At 50.4% G+C, this 24826-nt stretch overlaps 1 protein-coding gene across 1 annotated transcript; it reads right to left on the bottom strand.

The window, feature by feature from the left end:
- Positions 1 to 488: 488 nt before the first annotated feature.
- Positions 489 to 24661, bottom strand: LOC131281971 (unconventional myosin-XV). Its single transcript, XM_058311350.1, has 11 exons — positions 24536 to 24661; positions 22179 to 23272; positions 18858 to 21282; positions 16848 to 18815; positions 15614 to 15857; positions 14385 to 15532; positions 3356 to 3951; positions 3016 to 3238; positions 2617 to 2933; positions 739 to 1558; positions 489 to 650 (listed from the first exon to the last, which is right to left on the bottom strand). Exons 1-11 carry the CDS (start codon positions 24659 to 24661, stop codon positions 489 to 491), a joined length of 9123 nt encoding a protein of 3040 aa, XP_058167333.1.
- Between the last annotated feature and the right edge of the window lie 165 nt (positions 24662 to 24826).

Here is a 24826-nt window from a genome sequence, read left to right as displayed (position 1 = left end):
AGTAGATGAAAACAATATATCATCGTATCCGTTGAAGGAACAGCTGATGTTGTAGAAGAAAAACAACATAAAATTTGAATTTGTATAAAATGCATATATTTTCAGAAATATAGAAAAGTATAATTATACAGCACGATATGTATTCCAGTGTATTTGATCGCGTTTGTTGATGGATTGGTACAACGTTACGGCGGTTTTTGTGTGTGTTGTTTTTTTTTGTTTGTTTCGTCCCTCTTATCAGCTGCTGCCTTTTCCATCCACAGATATATTAAACTTCCCTTTTCACGGTTCACCCAATTTAAGTACAATAAGCAATCGAAGTTGTAATAATAGTCATTATCTTAGTGTCGAAATTCTAAGCGCGCGCGTCCTCCGCGACTTTCTACCTTAAGGTAAATTTAATCGTAAAAACTAGTTTTCTCTTTGCACCTTTTGCAATGTTATGCCCAACCTAATCCAAACCAACACGAGGTTGATTCGCGGATCCTCTACTCCCGTCGGTCACGTTGCTGCGCCTGGGCCATTGTGATGTACTGGCGCACTAGTCGCGAGATTTCGTGCGCTTGCTCGGTTTGCACGCGAATGACGCGCTGCTGTAGCAGGTTGCCCACCTTCATGTCGAGAAACAGTGCACCATCCTCTGAACGTACCTGTTTGATTTGGGAGACGAAGAATAGAATAAAAACATAAAAAAGGTGATCCACCTGATCTCCGGGAGGGCGAGGAGAGTCCACATACCTTTCGCGTTGAAATCACTTCATTAAATGGCCAATGTTGCATCGTTTCGTGTGTGTTGGGATCGAGGAAGAGCACCCCGCGGCGGTTGAGGGCGAGTATCAGCTCGCGCCACATCGGGCTCGGCTCCTCCATTGGGTTTTCGTCGGCCCAAACGCGCTTGACGGCGAAGAAGCTACTGCCGAACAGTGGCCACGACGATAGCACGTTCAGGAACTGCGCCTTCACCTGGATCGGGCTGAGGCCGGCGACGGACGGCCAGGCCGACTGCACCAGCGCCACCCACTGGGCCGGACGCAGCTCGCGCAACGAGAGGGCCGGCTTCGGCAGCAGGAACTTGATCTCCTTCATTGCCGGCAGGTGGTTCAGGTCGGCCGCCCGATGCAGGATGGCGGCGATGCGCGCCATATCGCGCACGTAATCCGGGCTGGGTGCCCCACCGTTCGGTAGCTCCAGCAGCAGCCCCTCGAGGTAATCCGGTGCGACCTGGTTGAACAGGACCTCTATGTACAGCGGGGTGGGCGCAGGGTCGCGCTTGAGCGCAAAGTGCCACACCGAGCGGCAGAAGATCAGGTAGAACGGTTGGCCGGACTTGAGCAGCTCCGTCGTCACGTCGAGGATGTACTCGTCCGCGGCTAGCGGCATGGTAAAGGCGTCCCCTTGGACGATGCAGTAGAGCGAGAATTCCTGCTGTTCGGCGGGCGACTCGATGCCGAGCAGGGAGCAAAGTTCCGCGATCACGTCACCGACGACGGTCGAGCAGCGTGTGTTGACGATACGTTCGGCACCCCCTGGTAGACGGTAGATCTGCCGTCGGGCCGATCTGAAACAAACGATTAATATGGTTAGAGTGTGTCTGATGCCGAGAAAGAATTCTATGAATTTAGGCCGGTTAACCGAGAAAGAAATCAATAAAATTCCACCGAGACTGGGGTGCGTGATGAATTTTTACGGCCAATTAACACAAATGATTTTCATTTTTTCCTAACACTATTCAGATAAATCCTACAATACTCGAAAGGTTATCGTGTGAGGTAGAGAAGCAAAACATAGCCAGGGAATATTTAAGGTAACAAAGTCAAAATGAGAGAGCAATCGATCAGTCACCATGCACGGATTACGCGCCAGATATTGAAACATAACGGGTTTGATTAAGTCCATCAATGTGTAGGAATGATCAGTTTACATGGTTTTTTAAAGAGTAAGACAAAGCTAACAGTATTGAGCGCATTTAAAAGACATCGGAGCACCGTTACACCCATCAGACAATAGTTAAATATCAGTAACAATTCGATAGCTTCGATTAAAACTTCCTTAGAAAATTGTTGGACTGGAGAACGGTTTGCTTTAATCATTTTATACGTAGCACTAGATGCTTAATCTGAAAACTAAAACATACTGATTTCCAATCCGATAATTCGCTGATGAAGTTCAAGGATATTCTATCAAGGTACTGAAACTTAACGTTGCCTTGAGAGGATAAATGATGCCCTAGTCATGCTTAACGAGTCTGTTCCGAAATTTAAGGGTTCACTCGACGTGCTTAAGTTTGTCCTGTGCACGAGAAAATATTATAAATTGATCCTGTCGACCTTTACCGAATGAACTAAATCCTTTACACTTGGCCGGGCGCGAAAAATTGATGATGGCTGACCGATTGCTGTCGTAGAAAAACAAAGTTTCTGATACCTAACACAATAAACTTTCCAGTAATGACTGATTTAACTGAAAAATCTCATGTAAATTCTACATGAGAAATAATTTGTTTGAATTTACTGCTCAAATCATCATCTGTATAGGAGAAACAATAACAAACGCTCGTATGCTTTGCATTGACCATAAGAACACAACGCAGAAACGTGCTGCAAATTGTAGACGTACCTGCCCGCGGACACGGCGGTAACTTCCTCGACGCTCGGTACATTCTTTCGGCCACCGCAGCGAGCCGTCTTGCGCAGGTTCGTCAGGCAGACGGCCGCCGTTCCGTGGCACGGCCGCCGTCGATCGGAGGCGGCCGAGGTCAGATGCTCGATCAGATACGGTCGCAGTGCGTCCGAGCAACCGAAGTAGGCGGCCAGAATGCTCAGCAGTCGCCAGGCGCGCTGCGCCGAGTCCGGACAGGCCGATCGGTTCGCCGTCGTCTGCTTCATCAGCTGACAGTAGACTTCATCGCGTAGGGCCAAATGTTTGTGGCAGTGCTGTGAACGTGGACGTAAAAACCAATGAGAAAATCTAACTACACCCAGGAGGGCAGGGAGAATGAATGTCAACGAAACTTACCATCAGCACCGTGTAAACACACTTCACCTCGGACAGCTCGGGATCGACGGCAAGATCGCCGCAGTAGCGCAGGACGCAGTCGAAGCATTCCAGGGCGAGCGGGGTTAGGTCGGCCGGAAGTCGCAGCAGTGGTGCCCTCAGCGGGTACCCTTGCCACTTCACCAGGTCCGCGTGCTGGTTGCGCATGGCCCGTTTATCGGAGCGGTTCGATTTGAACTCTTCACTATAAAAGCCACCAGGAAAATGCCCGCGAAAGGAGGGAATTAAAAACAGTGCGTTAGCCACAAATAAACACAAAGCAATACTAAATCAAACGGTGCACCGTCGCGTGCGCACTTACTCCGTTCGGAAGTGTTGCATCGCAAACTGCAACAGTGAGTGTTTGGTCAGCGACGTCTGCGTCGGCGATGAGTCGTTCTCCGGGTGGGCCATAATGTGCATATCGCCGTAGCTGCCGTTACCGTTACCCATGGGTGAGTTTTTGTGGTTAACAATCATGCCGCCGGCGCCACTGCCGGTGCGGCCCGTGCCCTCGCCTCCGCTGCGCTCACCATAGGACGGGGAGTGCAGTTGCGGCTGGTGCGGGTGCCCCTGCTGCTGACCGTTGCTGTGCTTCATCAGTAGGCCGTGGCCTCGGGGATCGTTGCCGTAGCCGGCGTTGCCCATCGGTGGCGGTGGGGACGACTCCGGCAGCCCGTGCTCGATGTGCATGTCCTCGAACTCGTCCAGCAGCTGCTGCTGGTGGTGATGGTGCAGGGGATGGTGCGGGCCGCCATGCTGCAGGTGGTGGTGCAGGTGGCCCTTCTCCGTCGGGGAGATCTGGTTCGGTGAGCCGGGGCTGTTGATGTTGGAGGTTTCCAGCCGCTCGAGCGGCACGTTGAGGGTGGCGGCGGCCGCCCGCACTCCGGACGAAATGGTTGAACCCTTCGATTGGGTCTGTGAATTGGATGCAAAAAAGCAAAGGAAGGCCGGTGAGCATACTACGAACGGAAGTGATGGGACAGTTTCGGAATGGATGCGAGTGGGCGAGTTTCCGCAAACCTGCCATTAGGGTCGGAAATCAATCAACTGCAGTCATCGAGCAAAGTGAAGTTTGTCGTCATGCTTTCTTCGCGCATTTCTTGGGTGTTAACATGAAGATGGGTTCCTTATGCAATGGACTCTTTGTTTTGCTTTATGGTCATGGGCTTTAGCGAAAGTATAACACTGTAATGTTTGAAATAATTTTTAAACGTAACAAGTTGATAGACAAGGTGTTGGCAAGGTGTTCGATAAATAACATGTTTTAAATACTGCCAAAAGCTGAATATCGCAGAAACTTGGATAAAAGTGTGACAAAAATAAATGATGTTAACTATAAATATCTAGGATAACCAACGGAGCATCAACAACTTTGACTCAACAAGGATGTCAACATCAAATATGTCCATGTTTTCGAGAATCTAACAACATCTGTTTCATCCACAACTATTGTTTTATAAAGCAACGATTTCGTTCTACATGAAAATTAATCTTACAACTATTTGTCTGCCCCAATATTCCATCTACCTTGTGATATTTGTAGAAAAATATTAAAATTAACTTTTGTTCAGTTCTAATGAGCAACAGAAGGGGTGTATAATTATTAAAAACACTGCCCAAAAATAAACATAAATGAAATAAAGCCTCGTTGCAACTGAAAAATAGTTTGTAAATGCTAACTTAATTTAAGAGGAATATTACTTAATAGCGATACAAGTGATGATGAAAGCGAAAGGATATAAACATGATAAACAACTAACGGATAAAGGATGCTTATCCTTTTAAAATCGATGAAATTCTAAAACAGAAAATAGTTAAAATGAAGATCGCAATCGCAAATGTTATAAATCGAAATTACCACACCAGGTGTTTTAGATTTATCAAAGAGAATATTAATCTTTTCTCATTGCTTTTGCTTCTGCAAACTCACTTATCTTTTGTCCACATTTGACTCTTCCTCACTCGACACGGCAAGCGTCCCTCGTCTCGCCGCCAGGCGGCAAAGTTTGCGCTCCATTTGGTAAATTACATCAGCAGAAGTTATGCAAATGTTTTCGATTTAATGGCGCGTTCCGGCACGGAAAGCGGGAAAACGCAAAAAATAAATAAAACACAACACATCTAAGTACATAAATGCATAATGTGCCGGGGTTAAATGGAGCCTCGGCCGATAAACCACGCACTTGCCCGACACGTGAGATTGGTGAAATTTTTTCGGCTCTTCAAGTGACATCACGGAGACATGGTTATGTGGATTGTGGTACCGAGAGAAAAGCATTTCCATATGGGACATACCGACAAAGGGCCAAGCCAAACATGTTGCTTTCTACTAGCAAAGGTTCGTCCTACGGGTTATAAAGTGTAAGGCGGAAGTGTCAACTAAAATTTCTTCTATCTCATTTGGTTTCTCAGGGCTCTCCTAAAAGAGACTAAGAATGATTATCACAATAAAAAATTAATTAAATTAAAAAATTACTATTACAACGCTCTAGACATCTGTTTTTCACTGATTTTTTTTTCATTGCGCGTGTGTGTCATCACGGGGAAAGTAAACAATTTGTAACGAAACATACACAAAAAAAAATCGCCCAAGACCTGGAATTCGCTTCGAGGAAAATGGCGGAAAAGAAAATCCAACTTCGCCGCGAGCGATCAATCTACGAAGTCAGGTGGTCTGGAGAAAAGTTTTATAACGCGATCATCACGATCGTCGGTGTCATCGTCAGGATGGTGGCAGAGTTGGTGGATGGATCAAGGGTGAAATTACGGAGCGACGACAATAACGGCCAAGCAGGAAAAACGCAACCAGCTTTTGCTTGGCGATTTAGCAATTTTTAGTAATATTTTCGTCGAGTTTTTACAATCACCTGCCTTTTTTTTGCTTTGCTTGTCAGGCACCGATCGTCAGGTGAAAATATAACAAAAAAAAACTTCGAAGCAGTTGGAAAATGCCACCGTGTGGTTCGGAGCGCAACAGACATGCCTACTGTTTTCTTGGGTAGGTTTTTGTTTTGCTTTGCTACCCTTATTTATGACGATGGTGGAAAGGAGTCGCATTTTCACCCCAATCGGTGCGTCTGTCCCGGCGACGCAAACCGACGGCTAAACAGACCATCTCGAATGTGCACCATTAGTATGGACGAATAAATACATATTTTTCTCCGCTTTAAGTGGAGGTCCCAAAAAAAAAAAGGCAGAAGAAAAACTTTCCCAAATACTTTTATGCCAGCAAATCGTACCCAGCACGTAACACTCCGTACGAACATGCGCGCACGTATTTTGATAAGAGATAAACATGTTTTAAGGCATGTTTTTTGGTTGCCCCAGAGGTCATCCGTAAGTATACGGACAGTTTTGATTTAGATGATGTGAATTTTACATGGACAAATTTCTTCGTTTGGAAAAAAATCACAGTATATTGGGAACTCAAAAACAAACCAAGCAGACACGTTCCCGTTCCCTTTTTCATGTGTGATTTTTCACCGGAGCCAATTAAAGCCAGGTTTTAGCCTAGTGTCCGGAACTGAAAAATAATTGGCTCGGATTTTCGATAAACCACAGGACGGAGGAAAGTGGAAGGGGAAAATGCATAGGGATTTTAACCCAAAAGGCTAATTCATGCTATTCTTCACGCCGGTCGGGCCAATGATAAGGTAACCGTTATCGAGGTCGATAAGACGAGTGTGCGTGTGTGTGTGTGTGTTTGCTTGTTTGGTTTTATTTTTATTTTCTAGTTCGTGAAACCATCTGGCATGTAGGGGCCTCCAAACGCCACCCACCTACCCCCCTCCTTCCATCTCAGAGCCCAATGGAATGCAATTGAGTGTCTAACGGCAGTTGATTTGGTTGGAAATTTACATCTCTGATCGGGCGCGAACCAGAAAAGAAGGCCCCCGGCGGTTGAGGGGTGGTTCCAAACGGGTATCCCGTTTTCCACGGGAAATTCAACCCCGAAAAGGCGTTGGAAGGGGTAGTTCACTCTCTCGCCTCGACTGGGAACTGGTATTTTAACTTTAAATAAAAAAAAAGATTCTTCCTAAAACTAACAAAGACAAGACAAGGAAGGGCAAAGCCACTCATAAACAAACCCAACCCACAAAACAAAACCAGAAAAAAACAAAACAGAACGAGGAGGCAGAAGAAAAAACCGCGGGGAGGTGCATTAACCGCAAAATCGATTACGCAGTTTTGTGTGAGCGAAATTTTTCCTCCTTTAGCTCAAACCTTCGCGTTTGCGCGTACCAATTGGCCCAATCAAGCCCGATCGTACTTCCCGACCCGTACTTCCAATAAAAAGGGTAGCGGTGGTATGTGATGTTTACTTTGCATGTACACACATTATTTATGCTCCCACAGAAAGCGAGCGAGAGAAAAACAAAATGCAACGATGGAAAAGAGGAAATTGCGGTCTGAAAAGGGGCAAACAAAAAAAAACGGAGGGAAAAACCTCACAAACCCATAAGGCGTCAACATAGGAGGAAAGAAAAACGGCAGGGAAAACGATTGTATAATGAGAGCTAACGTGGGGGATTTGGCTGCAACCGTGGAAGTAGTTTCTACGATCGCGATCGCGAGCGGAAAACCGATCGACAACGCAAATGGGCAGTGCTTTTTTTTTTCTTCTCTTTTGGCGGAGATCATCATCGCTTCTTGGATCATCCGTCCATTTTCCGTCCGTCGGGGTGTGGTGGACATCGATTGCAGGTGAAATCGGTTCAATATTGGAAAATTATATGATTGAGCAGAGCACTCAGCACACGCACAGGGTACACGTACACACTCACGCACATACAGGAGAGAGAGTACGAGAGGAGAAACGTTTTCACTTCTGTTCCGGGGACCCCCCCCCCCGGGGGCCGGTTTTGTGCCCACGTTTTGCAGCCCTCCATCCAAACCCAGCAGTTAGGGATGGGAAATGGAAACTTAATGATCGACTCGCCTGCAATATTCCAATACGCAACACGCACCAAAACGCAACCTGCTGCACAAAGCACACGCGCGCATATGCATCAAGCAAGGGGGGTGGGCAAGGAGGGAAAGGGTGCGAGTGAGTGAGATTGGATTAAACGCAAAAGACGATTGATGCTTCGAACCCCCCACCAACGCGTCCGGGTTGTGAGAAGAAGATCCAATAAGAAATGTGGCACACACACACACGCACGCACTGTTCGAAGGGAAGCCCCCAGCGAGAGATTCCGATTCCGGTTTCGGTGACGCTTTCCACCTCCATTCCCATTACCTCGGCCGCTTCCCGGAGCGTTTCGAAGCGGGCCAGGATCTCCTTGACCGACACCTTCGGCTCGATCGGCTCCTCGATGATGGTCTCCATCCGGCCGACGGACCCGGAGCTGGCGATACTGTTGCGACGGTTCTTGAGCGACGCGGTTGACGAGGACGACGAGGACGACGACAACGTGCCGTTGCTGGTGAGGGTGCCGCTGCTACTGACCGCTGCGGCGTTGGCACTGCTGGAAATCGTCACGTCCATCGACGATGACGATGCGGAGGCGGACGTCGCCGGCGAGGACGGGCACGAGGACAGCGGTGAGGTGGCGTTATAGTGCGGGCCCCCCGCCGACGCTGTGCTTGTTGTTGTTACTGTTGTTGTTGTCGGTGGTGTTGTTTTCCGGCAGCCACCGACCGCCGCCGTTCCCTCGTCCGCCACCATGATTTCCAGCTCGTCCTCGTCGCCACCGTCATGCCGCCGGCGATAGCCGCAGTTGGTGTACTCGCACTTTTCGTGCGACTTCTCGAGGAACGCCTTGATGACCGGCCCTTCCAGTGGTTGGACGTTTTTCACATCGTCCAGGTCGCTGCGCCGGTGCACATCGACCCGGATCTGTCCGGTGATGCGACCGATCTCGGCGATCGAGTCCGAGTCTGACAGCCGTTCCAACTCTGCGTCGTCGTCATCGTCGTCGTCATCGCGCTGGCCGTTCCTTGGTGGATCGGGCCCGGAGGGTTCGTCAAGGTCGGAACCGGCTAGCTCGGACGACTCCACCAGACTGTCGATCGAGGGTGATCGGTTGAGGTCATGCTGCTGTTGTCGGTCGAGCGACCCACGGCGGCGCGTATCGATCGATCCGGAACCGGAACCGGAACCACCATTGTCGTGGTGTACCGTGCGCCCACCACCGATCGGGCTGGGTGTCGGAATTCCATCGTAACACTTGTACGAGCTCTGCAGCGACTCCAGCCCTCCTCTGCGATCGTCTATGAGGCTCATTTCGTGTAGGTCACTGCAGATCCTTTTGCGCGAGCGATCTTCACGGAAAATCCACCAACTATTCTTACCCGAACAAGGGGGGGTTGGGGGGAAACACTTTCACATACCACCGCACGGAAAGCTCACCTACAACCACAACCACTCCGGTATGTGCTCCGGTTTACAGCGGGCCTGCACTTTTATTTCGTGTTGTTTTTCTTTTCGCCAAAAGCGATCGATCTTTCGGACCCGGTGGAACGAGTTTTCCTTTTGCCCAACCGACACACTCTGCGCTTGGGGCAGAGAGTTTTGCGCGACTGGCCAACACTAACGCCGCCAGCACGGTGGTGCAGCACGCGGGCCAATTTGCGGCAATTCAAAAGTTAACTGTTTTTCCGCCACTTTCCACGCCACGGAACGGGGGCCACTGTTGTTGCTGCTGCTGTTGTTGTTATGTTTTTCGTGCTGCCCTCCGTTCGGATTCCAGGCGCTCTTCTTCCTGCGACGGCGGGGTGAGAGAAGCACTTAACACTCGGCAAAAGATGCCGTTGCTGTCCGTCTGGCCGGCGCGGGCACGTCATACACGGGGGGGCATATCAAAAACAATTCCCCCTGCACTCGCCCGAGCCCTGGTGGTCCCGTGCCGATTCCGTTAGCGCAAACGTTTCAGCCATTCATCAGCATCAGCACCAGGCATCGCGTCGTGCTGCCTTCGGAGGCGATCGATCGACCAGTAACGGCTTCTTCTCGGACCTGGTGAACCTCTTCCACTGACCGTGGTAGAAGCCTTTTTCTTTTATCGTGCACACGGTACCGTTTCCCGAATGCAATTGATTTTGATTCCTCTGCTCGCTGGCCACACCATTCACATACTTTTAAAGATCGTTCTGTCGATCGCAGGATATTTCACTCGGTTGAATCCTTTACGGCAAACTGCCCCCTTTTAAAAACACCGCAATTCGTGTGACACAATTATTGACAGATGAGAGTTCGGCTCTCGATTTAAATTAATCGTTTATCACTATCACCTAAACAATAGCGCGCAAAGCCTGACCCGGATAAGGGTTCACATTCTCCTGCACCGTTTCCAGTGCTGGTATCGCGACTGGCACTGCAGTGCACCACCATCACCATCGGTCACCGCCGTTCGGTGCCACAACAACATTGCTCATCCCACGGCACGGGACGCGGCGATATTCGCACTGCAGGCAGCAGCTGCCACCGGCGGATCGGGAAAAACGGAACCACACCGGGCAGACGAAGGAATGTGTGTTCGACGATCGCGTCCCAAATGCGAACTAACCGCTCGCGCCGATGGCCACCGCTGGTTCGCTCCAAGTACCAGCGCCCCTGGGCGAAGCCCCCCTCGTACCCAAGATGTGGTGAGGAAGGAAACAAAAATCTCTCCTTGGCTCGTTTCTCTGGTTTTATCTCGCGCTTGATCTCTCTCTCTCTCGCTCTCTCTCGCGATCACTGCTGCCCGTTCGTTCGGGCGAGTCAAGACAACAAGATCAAAGGATGAAAATGAAAAACTTATGGTTTGTAATAATGTTACTCGATCTTTTACTCGATAGCTGATCGTTCTGTTCGGCTCTCGCAGGTTCCGGGTTGCACTTGGACGGATAGGAACGTTTTTCCGATCCACTTTACCGCTGCCTACATATGGGCTCGAGACGCGCACGCGTCCAACGGCCGGGAGGAAAGCACACGCACCCAGGCTGAGGGTTGGCAGGGACCCTCTAGTGGAAAGTTGCCGAGCGAAGGGTAGCGAAACGCACATCACAACGTCACGTTGCAAAACAAGCGCGAGCCGTGGAATGGTTTTTTTTTATTTTAAAAACAAAAATCATCCATTGCTGCGGTAGTATCACCTTAAGAGGAGGCACCACGCACACGTGGCGTCTTGGAGTAAGCTCTGACACAGAAGGGGGAATCATATGTGGGCTTTGGCTTATCTCACGCGCACTATCCGTCACGGAGTCAGCGTTGTGTGCCGGAGTTATCCGATCGTGGGGTCGGTCGGCGTGTAGGCTTCTTCCTCTTCGGTTGGTCACTTTCGGCACGGTATGAGGATAGCCCGCGGCCAGTTTCATCTCGGATCGAGAAAGTGTGCACACACGTCACATACACATACATGCAGACCCTTTCCGGTATGTTCCGCCTAGCTAGCAGTCCCATCTTTGAACCGATCCCAAGTAGCAGTGGTCGACAACTCATCCAAGGTTGAGTCATTTGTATTGAGATTTAGAATCAAACCAGAAAATTCACTCTACAAATCCAGTACCAGCACCCTGAATACGGTTTCCATTGAAAATAGTCTAAAATTTAAAGTTAGATTTAAAATGGGTATAAAAGTTAATATCCTCGACATGTGGAAGCCAACAAGACAACTAAAAATTAAGTAAATTTTTAATCAAGGTCTTGATAGTAAATTAATAACCACAAAAAGGTTTGTTATGACTATGTCCCAGCTTCCATATTTGCATTAAAACTGTACGCGTCGGTATGTAAAAATTCTGCTTCCCACCGTTTTAATTATAAAATAGTTTTGCCCCAAGGTTATACCTTCTACGGGGTATCACACGGGTATATTAAATAGGTTGAATGAAGGATTTTGATGTTTAATTTTATAAAAAAAAATTTAAATATTACTAAACAAACGAAAAATGTTTAAAAGGATGGAATTCTTCAAATAAAACTAAATGAGACTTATTTGGCACCTCCCAATAGTAACAATTTGCCGACTCCTGCCATATAATGCTGAGTCGTAACTGACCATTTCCCTGGCCGAGCCGCAGTTCCCCCTTTTTCGAGACCAGTCCTATTGGTTTTGTTGGGTTACTTTTCCACTTTTGCGCTCTCCGCTTCGACTCGTTTTCGCTACTTTCTTTCTGATAGTCCCTATATCTTCCGCGCTCTCGGCGCTACGCTGTCAAATCTTTGTTTCCTCCAACCGTCCGTCGGGTCTTCCATCGCGTACGATTTTCTTCGTCGTACCATGCACCTTTCTCGCTCGTCCTCTCTTGTGCGCGATCTTGAGGAATAATTTTACGGAACATTCGCTCCGTCGCATTCGCACGTCTAGATTGTTCCGACGCTGCGGAGGGAATCCGCTGGAATCTGCGGCCGTCGTGTAGCCCGTGTCCGTTTGGGGCCGAGTACATGTGTAGAAAGAAACATATTATATTGCATGGAATATGAACGAACATTTGTACCGGTTAGCTGGCAAACGGGAGATTGTGGGACGGCTTCGTGGTGGCCGCTTGGAACGCTCACCGTGAGATCGCCTGGAGCACGTCGGAAGTGTGAGGTGAAAAGAAATTAACGTCTTTTTTAATTTCAAGCAGAAGACGCAACCCGTGTTTGTGGCTGTAAGTAGTGGAAAACGCCACAATTTCTCCTCCTATGCATCATGTGCCGTTGTCGAAACGAGAAGGTTCCATCGGGGGTAAGTATTTTCCATGCACGTCTATGGAGAAGGCATGAATCATCCATTGGCTGGCGATTGATAACAATATTACAGTTAATTCGAATTAATTTTTCCAATTGGACCTTCGAAAAGCCAAAATTACCATCCCGGAGATGTAATCGTGTGCTTTTCCTTTTGCCCATATAATTAAGCAACAATTAGGAGCTCGCATCTTGCTTGAGGGACACTCGCGAAAAAAACAGCAACACGAATTTTATCCATTTCGCGATCTGGTTAATGAGGCGTCGGTAGGAAAATCATCCTCACCAAGTTTCGTAACACATGGTTTTATTACGGCACATAAAAATCGAAAGTACGAAAGTGTCGCCCTCGTCCGCTTGTACAGGGGTCCGAAGCTTATAGCTTCCTTACTGTCGTCCAGAGGACGGCCGCTGCAACAATCCGGATGCAGATAATTGCCAACTTTCCACCATTTATTACCGTATCGCATGCATCGGTGCTATCGCTGTGGACGATATTTTCTTCCACCACGCACCAGCTGTTTTAAGATCGCAACTCTGGGTTGGTTTACCATACGGAGAGTTAATCGATCCTTGCAGGCGCAGGGAGGTTGGAATAATTTAAATCGAATCTATCGATGAACTTCACCGTCTCAAGGTAACTGCTAAAAGCGGCAGCATGTGTACATTCACAATTACAATCGCCGGTTTACATGATTGCACGTTAAAAAAGACATACATTAGCATGGGTAGCCAACTGTTAAAAGCCGTCATCATCTAACGATCGGTTGGTGTGATATAATTCCGATAATTTTCTTTTCTTTAAAACACTTTGCAACCTCTCCTCGTGAGGGTTGCTAATGTGCGCGTTGTTTCATCCGAAACTGCGTCCAGTAAGTATCGTTGAATAAGCATTAGCTTTGGCTTCATTTCATACGCGGCTGCACTGGAATGCAGCCGAAAAGGGGAGTCAATTAGTGGGAATTCGTTCAACAGGCAACCAAAGATGCAGCCGATTTTGATTTATTTTATTTAAATCGTCCGATCGGTTAAGCTTTCACCAGCATTTGCTTTAAACCAAACGTCGATCTTCTTCAAAACAAATATGTTCGTGTGTGATTCGTAAATTATAAATGGTTTTCAAAACGGCTTGCCCGTGGAAAACCGTCGACCTAAAATAAAAACACAGTGTTTCCAAATGAGCCTCAAAAATGAAAGTAAAATATTGCACCGCAGTTGGGATTATGTTAACGATCGCGCTACAGTGTTGATGTAAACAGTGAACCGTGTTAAATAGATGGATTTAAGTAGAATTTGAAAGGGGCCGCTGTTTTATGTCCCAACGATAAGGTTGCATCAGCACACGTAACCTCAATCATAATCGGTTGCAGGTGATTTTATGCGGTTTTTGTTGATAAAGAAATTGTCGATCTCCATGGATCGGAGCTGCAACTAATGTGAACAAAGATGACGCGAAAAGGAATAATGCGTGAATGAAAGGTGATTCAGGCACGATCAAAGATGAATGAATGGGTAACGAATGGAATGTTTCGCCACATCAATCGATCAAAGAAAGATCACTATCCCGAAGGACATAGGAGTGGTCATTGGCCAAAGCTAAATGACTAAACCTGGTACATTAATTGTGTATCTCATAAATCCTCAAATAACGACATGTTGATTGAAACAATCATAAAGTTGAAAAGGAACCTACCTGTCGATACTCGGCGAGATACGATTGTACCATCATCTGGATGGCGTTCGCCTTGGATGCATGCAGCACGATACGGGCCCCGGTCTTGAGCGTCACCTGGAGCGTCAGCGGTCTCGGCAGGGTGGTAACACTTTGTATGTCATCGTACGGGAAGGCACGCTGGATCGAGAGGTACTCCGGCTCCTTGGTGGCCAGATAAACGCCCATGTGCGAGACGGCCATCAGTGTGCCCTCCTGGATCGAGGGTGAACTGTTCATCACGAACAGGCGCGCAAAGTAGAGCGGCCATCCGCGGGCCATGTCCAGCACGTGGCGCTTCACGATCGCCCGCACGTGCTGCTGCTTCGCTGTCGTATGGCCGTTGGCGGTGATGCCGTGGCTGCTGAGCAGATTCACGGCCAGCCGCTTCTCCTGCGGCGATATTCGCATGCACGGGGTCACACCGAACACGTCCGCCGTGATCTGGTTGAACAGCAGATCCAACGCGGCTGGTGCCGTAACGGTTTCGCTCGGTCGGAACACTTCCTTGCGGACGCGCAGTGTCCAGGTGACGCGATTGTACGTCAGACAGGCCGCGGCCGGTGCCTTTAGTGAGGGATTCACCTGCACCGGCATCACGGGGGCCGGCGGGTCAGCCATGCTACCATCGTCCATCCTCTCGCTGTACACCGAACCGTTGGTGGTGGTCGCCGACGATTTGCGTTCCCGCTCCTGGACGCTCTTCTGCACCATGTGTGTCTTGAAGGTGGCGATCGAGCTCGATGCGTTGGCGGAGTACTGCTTCTGTTGCTGCTGGTATTGTTGCTGGTATTGCTGTTGGTGATGTTGTTGGTGATGTTGCTGTTGCTGTTGCTGGTGTTGCTGCTGCTGCTGCTGTTGCTGCTGTTGATGCTGTTTCTCTTTGCCGTACGCGGACGGGTGGAACACCTTATTACTTTCCTTTTCCCGCTGGAGCTGCGTTAGCTCGTAGTTGCGTTCGCGGGCCTCGCGTTCTTTGTCGCGATCGCGATCACGCGGGTCGCTCGATGTCGATGAAGGTCCCTCCACCTCCGACCGGTCCCACACGGATTCGGAAAAGTTTTCCCGATCGCGCGATCTCGAACGCGATCGTGATCGTTCCCGTTCGATAATCATTTCTTTCTTGAAACCTGTTAACGATAGAAAACAGTTGATTAATGCAACTTCCAGTTCTTCTATGGTCGGAAATTCGTTAAACGATTCCAACTTACTTGTTTCGTAAACCAAATCCAGCTTGGCCGCCTCGGCGCGACCCCACGAGTCCATGAAGCTGTCCTTGGCACCAAACGTGTCGCGTTCTTGGCGCTGCACGAACGAAGGTATATCCGACTGTCCGTGATTGTTGTTCTGAGCGACCATCATGCCATGGATCGGTGGCAGTGGTGCTGGTGGCGTTGATGTCGGAGGGCGAATCGGTGGGGGTGGTGCGGGACCTGGTGGGGCGGGCGGTAAAACCTATACCAAGAACATGTAATCTGTTAGTCGATATGACAATTTAACTTCTTTTCAACGGTTGTTTTCTGACGCCTCTTTTATACAATCTGCGTCGCGAATGCTTGTTTTTATATCACTGAATAAATCATACAGTGAAACACGATAAAATTATTATTTAAAAGAATCACTGTTTTGGCGATCTTCGACTATTTCTATGTTTTGTTTTTAGTTTAATTTCCTAATTTTATTTAATCTAGATGTATCACTTTAAAGAAGTATAAACCAGAAAAAAATAAATCTGAGTTTTGAATGAGGAATTATAGATTCAGAGAAAACAACCTAAGTAGGCGAATTCATAAAATTTTTGTTTCTGGTGGACAGATCATCTACATCTATAAATACATCTTTGAAACTTAATGAATCTTTCTAGATCAGGGGTCGGCAATGTGCGGCCCGCGGGCCAAATCCGGCCCGCCAAATGATTTTATCCGGCCCGTAAGAATATGTTAGTACTTCATACAAAAAAGCTCTCCCAATTTTTATCGGATTTGCCAGGTTTGTTTTCTTCCCAAAAATGAAGATGATAATTGTTTAATGAGGTGTTTCTGTTATATGTTTATCGATAACATATTAAGTATTTTATCTTTTTCCACTTTGTATGTCCTTTACAAAGGGTATTACTTTGAAAACATTAAAGCATCGTTTAAAGTATCCGGCCCGCGCCTTCGGTTTCTCTTTAATCTTCTTGCCCTTTTTGGAAAACGTGTGCCGATTCTTGTTCTAGATTCATTAAAAAAAATCATCAAATTATTGGGAATTTTGCATGAATGATTCAAAAGTACACTTCTAGTTTAAGGAGCTCGACTAAAGCTAATATTTCAGATATTATTGAAAATGTTCCAGCAAAATGTGAAATTATTGTAAAATATTTAAAGAACTTTCCCCTGAAAATCTTTTTTTTTCCCAAAACCAACCCACGTGCCACAAGTTGAAATGGAAAGTATTCCGTACCGTTGGCCATGCCGTAGCCGGAGCACTGTTCTTTTTGCTCGCTTCCATCCGCTGTACCTGGCTTTTCACCGACGGAGACTCTCCCATTGCGCCAGGAGACTTGCCGGACGGACCGCCTCCTCCCGGTGCATTCATACCACCAAGCTGCTGCTCCAGCATCATGCGGCGGGTGTCCTCTAGCTTGGCCGGGGTACGTTCCGGTCGGTCCGACTTGGCACTGGACGAGCGCACCGAGTGACCGGCGGTAACCTGCTCCAGCCGTTGACGCATCTCGTTGCTCAGCTTCAGCTTACCGACGCTGTTCGGTGGTGGTCGATCGGCTCCAATGTCGAAGCTTCGTTTCGCCGATCGATTGGCCGCCGCACCGGCTTGACCACCGGCACCGCCCTTCACGCCACCCTCTGCCTGTTCCTGAAGTTTCTGATCGATCTCGAACTCTTCCCACTCGACACCGTTCGGGGAGCCGATCGGTGAATCCAGATTGCTGCTGTGCTGCGACTGGGGTGTCGTTTTTCGGTTGCTTTGACGCGTCATCTTGAACTGGATGAAGTTCTCCTCCGTTTCGGTGCTCGCCGTCACACCCTGCGGTGGTGGCCAGCGCCACTTACCGATGCGTACAGTTTTCGCGCGCCCATACGGGTCGAGGAATGGGCGGACCTCGAATGGGTCTTTCAATTCGAGCGGTGGTGGAAGGGGCGGCGGTGGAGGAGGTGGTATAAGATTGGACGAAGAGGAGTCCTTCCTGTTGCGTAGCATCTCTGAGAAAGATGATGATGACCCCGACGCTGTCTGACCCCCGAGGGGCACTCGATCAGCGATGGCGGCTTTGGCACTCATTTTGCGAATCGGTGAGTGTTGGACGGACGTTGGTGACCCGGTAGCGGCGCCGGCAGCGGCATTATGCTTCGGCGAGATGGCTCCAGGAATTGCGGGTGGGGATGACGATGGTCCGGCACCATCCTGTTGAGTCAGGAGCGTTTGAAGGGCCTGGTTCTGTGCCATCAGTTGCTGCTGGATTTGGATGTTTTGCGCCATGGCGGACTGAAGGAAAGCACGCTGCATTTGCTGCTGGTAGGCGGTGCTATCCACCCCCGGTGGGATCTGGAACACCGGCATTACCACGTCCGGGCTGACGGAACCCATCATCAGGAGTGAGTTCGAGTTGACCGGCGTAAGCGGTGCGATCGAATTGGGAGCATTTGCCGGCGTGAAACCGTTCGAGGTGGCATTCTTTGATTGATGCGTTGTGCCACCCTTGGTGGCCTGGCTAATGAAGCCGCTATGCTCGAGGTCGGTTAGCGTACGATCGGTTGGGACGGATGATAACAGTCCGCTGATGAATTGATCGCAAGTGTCGGGGGACGATTGACGCACGGTGCTTCCACGGATGCTGGCCGCTAGCGAGCGTGCGTCGGAGAGTTCATCCAGCGAACCGTCCAGCACCGGGCTGAACAGATCATCCAGGAACTGATCGACGTCGGATGCTTGCGACGGTACGCGTACCCGCCGTACGTGGCTCGCCAACGATGGGGCTTCACTTGTGTCCGACATTGCGGATGAGCGGACGCTAAACTCGGACTTTTCTGCGTACTTCAGCGAATGCGAGCCGGCCGTTCGCTTGCCGGCGTACTGCGACTTCACGAAGCGTGGATGTTGCTCCTTGAGCGGCGCGATCGTGTCTACCGAACGGTATTTATTGCCGATCCGGTTTTCACCGAGTGTCAACGTCATCGAAGTTTCCGGTTCGTCGGTGTCCGGTGGCATCCCTTCGTCCGGTTCGCCCGCAAGCAAATCATCTAACGAGCGCGAACGACTCTTATCCTCGTAGAATGCACGCTCTTCTCGCATTTTGTGCCTCGAGAGGGACACATCGTGGGACGTTTTGCGTCCAACCATGCCGGACGATTGTGCCATCGGTTCCATATGTCGCCCACCGTACGCTTCCGATGGGTGTTCGTGTTTCGAGGACTGTTCGCTGTGCATCATCTTCTTCGAGCTTCCGCTGCCGACCCCTCCGGTCGTCACCGGAACTAGCTGCATTTCCACGAGCTGCGAGTTACGCTTCATGGAGGGTGGCTCCGGTGGAGGCACCTGGGGTCGCTTGGGACTGCTCGGTTCGATCGCCGAATCCATACCGCTTCCGGCACTGTTTGATCCTCCCGAGGGTATCTTCTTACCGCAGCGCAAGATGTCGCTGCGTACGGCGGGGAACGCCGGCGGGAGTTCTTTTTCCGCAACCAGATCGAGCACAAAGTCGAGCCCGCAGGAATCGGTCATCTGGTCGGATTCGTCGATCACTACCGTCCAGCCGAGGTTCGGGATACCGAAGGCGGAAATTGCCAGCGCGGCCGCTTCTTCGCAGGTCGTCCACGAGTCGACCGCTACCGTCTGGACGCTACTATCGGGTAGATTAAGCCCCAGTGCCGTATCTGCCAGACGAGACGATGCACGCCACTCCAACCAGGAGGGCGGGAACAGGCGGCATGGGTTCGTTTGACCGGCGTTGGTGTTACGTAGAAGTTTCTTCAGAATCTGCTCCTTCGTATTCGGTGGTGCATTGTCGACGATGAATTTAATCAAGTACTTGCTGAACGCCGATCCCGGCTGGAACGCGGACAGGCAGTGGGACATCAGGGTCCAAAGCTTCTCCGCGGTGACCTCGTCCGCCCGGTACACTTGATTGCAGATCTGCACCAGGATCTCATCCCGAAGGCCTCGAGAAGAGAGTCCCTTGTGCACGATATAGTCCGCCAGGACCTTCTCCCGATTCGCGTCCATACTGGCGTCGGTGGTCCAGCGAATGATCAGCTTAAAGATCGCGATTGCATCCTTAAAGTCCTGATCGCGGGCAGCTGCACGCGACAGGAAGGGTGCAGAAATGATGTCCCGGCGGGGTGACAGTTTAACGCCGTTACAATACACCGAGCTAAACTTGCCGAACGCAAACTGATCCAGATCGGGTGGAAGGTCGGCGGCTGATGGTGGTCCCGGAACCGTTCCGACCACCTTCACCAGGTTGCGATCGCTCTGCTGGCCGCTATAGTTCTCCGATTTGGAGAAGATGAACGCCAGTTCGGCGGGAATGTCCAGTGGTACGCCGGATCCGCGTTCCACCTGCTCCTTGGCCAGCCGTTGTGCCGTACGTTCCTTCTTAAGTCGTTCGGCTTCGCGGCGACGTTTGAGTTCGTTCTTCAGCTTGGCGTAACGTTTGCGTTGCATGTGTCCCTTGAAAAGGGCTTGATACTTGATGACACCGTGCTTGATCGTGAGGTAGCGGTTTCGCTCGTGGTAACCGCGCCAGTAGCGCTGGATCGTGGTGGCACCTCGGATCTCTCGCTGGACCTTCTTCCGTGCCAGCATTCCCCGGACGTTCCGCTGGATAGTGACGGCCGCAAGGCGCAATCGATCCGCACGACTCGCCTCCAGCGTTCGGTGCAGTGCTTCCCGCAGGAAGACACGTGTTGCCCCGAGTTGGAAATCGGGCCCCTCGGTGTTGGTACCCGGGAGGGCGTCGAGAACGAATCGACACAACTCCCGGTACGGGGTTCCCTTCGGAAGCGGAGTCTTCATCAGATGTCGGTAGCGTTCGACAAAGTGTTGGAAGCGCAGCCGAACCGGGTAGCCGGACTGACGTATCTTGATCGTGTCCAGCATGCCAAGGTAGCGCAGCTGTTGCAGCACGCACGGCATGTCCATCCGCAGTGCCTGCTTGTCGTTGTTCGGTTTAACGCAACGCACAAACCAAGGGTTACACTTGGCCATCGATTGCAGCAGCTGCTGCAGTGAATCGGAGAACCGGGCGGCCACCGTTGGCGTGCGTGGTTTCATCGTCACGAACCGGCCATTGGAGCCCTTCGGAAGTGTCTTTCCTACGTCCCGTTGGGCCCGCAGCTGCTTCGTCATCTCGCCGACGAGCGGTTCCGTACTGGAGCTCAGCAGCTCAATCACGTCCATCCGCAGCGCGTCGCGGTTCTTCTCCAGGAACCCATCCACGCAGTACCACACCTGCCCGGCGTAGTGCGTGATGCCGAACTCCTGTGCGCCCACCCTTGGGCGCGAGTACAGCTCGTTCAGGGCGTGATTGTAGTGGCACTTTTCCAAGAAGCTGGAATCGTTTGCACGCGGGAAGTTCGACTCGTCGTCCAGCAGGTGGAAAATGCCGACGGGTTTCTTCGCGAGCAGATGAATCACCGGCAGGTTGTCCTCCCACTCCAGGGCGGTCCACTCGAGTCGTTCGCGGGCGTACTCCGCCTGTTCCAGCTTGAACACGTGCTTGTTGAAGTAGAGCTGCAAGCTCTCGTTGGCGTAGTTGATGCACAGCTGCTCGAACGAATTCTCGGCCAAATCTTCGAACCCGAAGATGTCCAGAATAGACAGACGTTGCGCATCGTGCGTACCACCGCGATGTACGATCGAGTTGATTCGCAGCACCAGCCTGTCGAGTGAAGAGAGGTGGAATACATAAATATGAATAACTGTTGCCAACTGATTGCTATCTTAGTTGATCTTAGTCATTTTTGCCAGATACCTAATACAAAAACCTTTTGAGTCCTGTCATTGTTTTTTTATTGTTAAATTGGAACTCAAATATGAGAAATAATTTGTTTGAATTTACTGCAAAAATTCATCACGCACCCTACTGTATCCTAAAAGTGCGTGTTCGGTTAAACTTGTGTCCATAATGAAGTTACGACTTATTTCAAACTCAAAACTGGTTTGAACGAATCCGTGTAAACCGTGTTTTTTACATTGCTTTTGTCTTGTGTCGTTCCAAGAGAATGTTGTTGTGCTGCGACTGCTGCTCTTATTACCAAGACTTTGTTGTATTTGTATGAATTTAGAAAAGGATTAAACAACCGAATGTGTTCGTCGATTATTTTTGAATTATGTTGAGCTATTCATATTTTTGAACAAATCAAAATAGATCAGGTAGCTTCCTTGATGAGTTTCATAAAACTAGAAGAATTATTTGAGAATTATTAAATTTGGCATCAAGCAACAGTATCAACAAATGCTAATGTGGCATTGAAATCGGATAGATCTTAAACCTGGGAACATTATCGACACCCTGGGTCGCGAAACATCCGACACGCTTTTAAGAATTAAAATAAGAAAACTATGTTCAACGTTATTGGAAAACTGACTTCAAGTATGAGAGTGTAAAGAAATAGAAAACTACATACATTTCCTCACACTAATGGTGAACAAATCAATTGGTTCGCGGAAAAGAATGAACATGTTATGGACGAAGGTAAGCTGACACGCCATATGCAGCTTATGACACAAACCATAAGCCCGGTGAACGGAGCCACTGCTACCCTTAGTACGTACCAGTTAAATAATCCCGAGTAGAGCGCCTTGGCCAGTGCGTCTCGTGCGTCCAACGCTTGGTCAATGCCGAGCGGGGTGTACAGCCGCTCGGAGCGCGTTTCCGTGATGCGTGAGGTAAGCGACTTCAGGATGCCCTCGGAGGGCAGCTGCAGCAGGTGGGCGGCCCACTTAATTTCGGCATCGGACCCAATCTCGACGCCCTCCTGTCCGTGGCGCAACTGACGCCGGTGAAAGTACACGTTGCCCAGATGAAGCACCGAGGCCAGCACCTTCACGATGCCTTCCCGTTCGTTCTCGGTGACGCCGAGCACCTGCATGGCGCTCTGCAGCGACGCCCAGTCCATCCGGCCCGGTGCACAATCCGAGCCGCCCTGGTTCAGGTAGAAGTACTTCTCCGCCTCGAGCAGGCCGTACTTCATGCGCTCCGTTTCGGACAGCCCTCCGAGCAGCTCGTAGAACACGTGATAGTTCCGCTCGCCGGCCGCCTGCGTCACAATGCGCGATTTCTCCAGCAGATACTGCGTGATCTTGGCGCCGATGATGGCACCCTGTTTGAAGTACACCTCCAGGTACTTGCCGAACCGGGAGCTGTTGTCGTTGCGTACGGTGCGTGCATTTCCGAACGCCTCCAGCAGTGGGGCCGCCTCGAGAATCTGCTCGGTGATGACGGTCGAGGCGGAACCTCCGCCCGGTACGACGGCCGCCAGGTACTGCATAACGAGCTTGGTCGACTCCGTCTTGCCCGAGCCGGACTCGCCGGAGATGACGACGACCTGGGGCGAGGGAAGGGCGGCGTGTGCGGCCGATCCGATCGCAAACAGATGCGGCGGTAGCGTGCCGAGCGGCTTGCCGGCGTACAGCTGCGCCATCTCGATGCCGTACGACTCCGGGAACATTTTGTACGGGTTGATCGCGATCAGTATGCTGCCGGCGTTCGTGTAGATCAGCCCGTTATCGTACCGGAGCTTCAAGTTCCACAGTAGCGACGCCTCGTGCAGATCCTCCAGCTGCGTCATATCCTCCACGCCCGTTTTGCCCAGGTCCTGGCGGGCGCGAATGTTGCCCTCGCTTGGGCCAAGCGTGAACGTTTGGGGCTGCAAGCAAACGAGAAAGAAAACACCACCGTTAGTACATGTTCCAACAGCAAGAAAACACCTCAAATGTCGTCGATTTGAGCTCAGTCGATTTCGTACATTCGGTGGCACATCACTTTCCAGCAGTTGGTTGCGCGCTGGTTTCCTCGTTCTGACGATGGCGGTCAGCTTTTTGGCGCTTTCTTTTCCGACCTCGCCGTCACCACCGTTGGCCTCATCGGGAGAAAGTTCACTGACCGTTTCCATGCGCCGCTGCCGACGCCTGATGCGCTGAGGCAGCAGCGAGAGCGACTGGCTCGGTGAAGGAGTACCGCCTCTTTGCCATGGTTCCAGATGGAAGCTAACTGTCCGCATTCAGGACCGGCGGAGGTCGCCGTCTGCGGTACAGCCTACGGCTTGCCCTCCCGCACAGAACACTTTAAACCTCTTGGCTAAGTCGCAAAGCAGCAACGGGTCCCAAAATAAAACAAACGAACGGTGTCGATGTGCCGCAAAGGTCATCAACCAACCGGGCACAGAAATGGCGCGCCGAACCACTCCGGCCGCACTTTTGCTTTCGTTCACGATACCGTTTCCAATCGGACTGCTGTACCGTGCCAGGAAAAAACCGATTGCAATTGCAGCTTCTGGCAAATCCGGCGCAAGACCCGAGATCTCTTTCGCTGTACATCTCGCTTCCACTTCCGTGGGCTCTCGGTTCCTTTACCCTCGCACGCTCGGGCGCGGGTATCCTAACGCCATTTCACCCAGTGCGCCAGTGAGCAAAGAAAAGCATGATCTTTTTCGTAGTATCAGTAGAAAACTGCACACCAATCGATTGGGGAGGAAAAGTTGCTCACGCGTTAGAAACTAGTTTGACCACCGACCGACTGCCAGCTCCCAATGGCGCTCCCACTCCGATGCATGGCGGTGTTCGGTGGCGGCACCTTTGGACCGGTGCAATTGCATCTTGCAGGCCTTTTTCTTTTATTTTCCAAGCCTACCTCCAAGCCCGAACCAATCCAATAGGTAGTACGCACACGCGTTCGCACACATGCAATTGCATTTGCGAATCTGCATTTTCACTAAAATTGTGCATTTTCCCTACCTGCTGATTATAATTTGCAGCCACACCGCCCTCTGTCACGCTGCCGTCAAACAGATGCCGACCGTTAGAGCGTGTGATTTTTTTTTATCTTTTCTACCTTGCCCTTCAATTTTCCACCGGTTGCCGTTAAATCCTCTCCTCCTCCCTCCCCCCTCCCACCCTGTCCGCTAACCTACCTTGCCATTGATGAGTGCCTGTACGATGATCATCTGGGCGGCACGGTGAACCTCCTGGATCTCGCCGGGCAGCGGGTGTCCAAGGCCAGGATCAAACCACACCAGATCGCCCGTGGACCAGTCCATGGTGACGGCCGGTTTGCGGTAGTCTGCCTCGGATTGGATAGCGTGTCGTGTGTTTCGATGTCACTAGGTTAGCTGAATCCTGCAGGGAAGAAAATGGAGCAACATTAAGATAAGCATTTCTCACTCACTGTCCAACAGGTGGATGTTTAATAGCAAAACATTGTC

This window comes from Anopheles ziemanni, chromosome 2, assembly GCF_943734765.1.
Source record: "Anopheles ziemanni chromosome 2, idAnoZiCoDA_A2_x.2, whole genome shotgun sequence".
NCBI lineage: Eukaryota > Metazoa > Arthropoda > Insecta > Diptera > Culicidae > Anopheles > Anopheles ziemanni.
The sequence above is the reverse complement of the archived record's forward strand: the minus strand, read 5'-3'. Positions and strand labels throughout refer to the sequence as shown.

Excerpts from the sequence above, each read along its gene's own strand:
- LOC131281971 (XM_058311350.1), bottom strand. The coding sequence starts at position 24,661 with ATGGACTGGTCCACGGGCGATCTGGTGTGGTTTGATCCTGGCCTTGGA. Across the intron at positions 3,239-3,355 it reads ATGCAACACTTCCGAACGGA|TGAAGAGTTCAAATCGAACC; the intron begins GTAAGTGCGCAC and ends TGGCTTTTATAG. Across the intron at positions 1,559-2,616 it reads ACCGCCGTGTCCGCGGGCAG|ATCGGCCCGACGGCAGATCT; the intron begins GTACGTCTACAA and ends CGTTTGTTTCAG.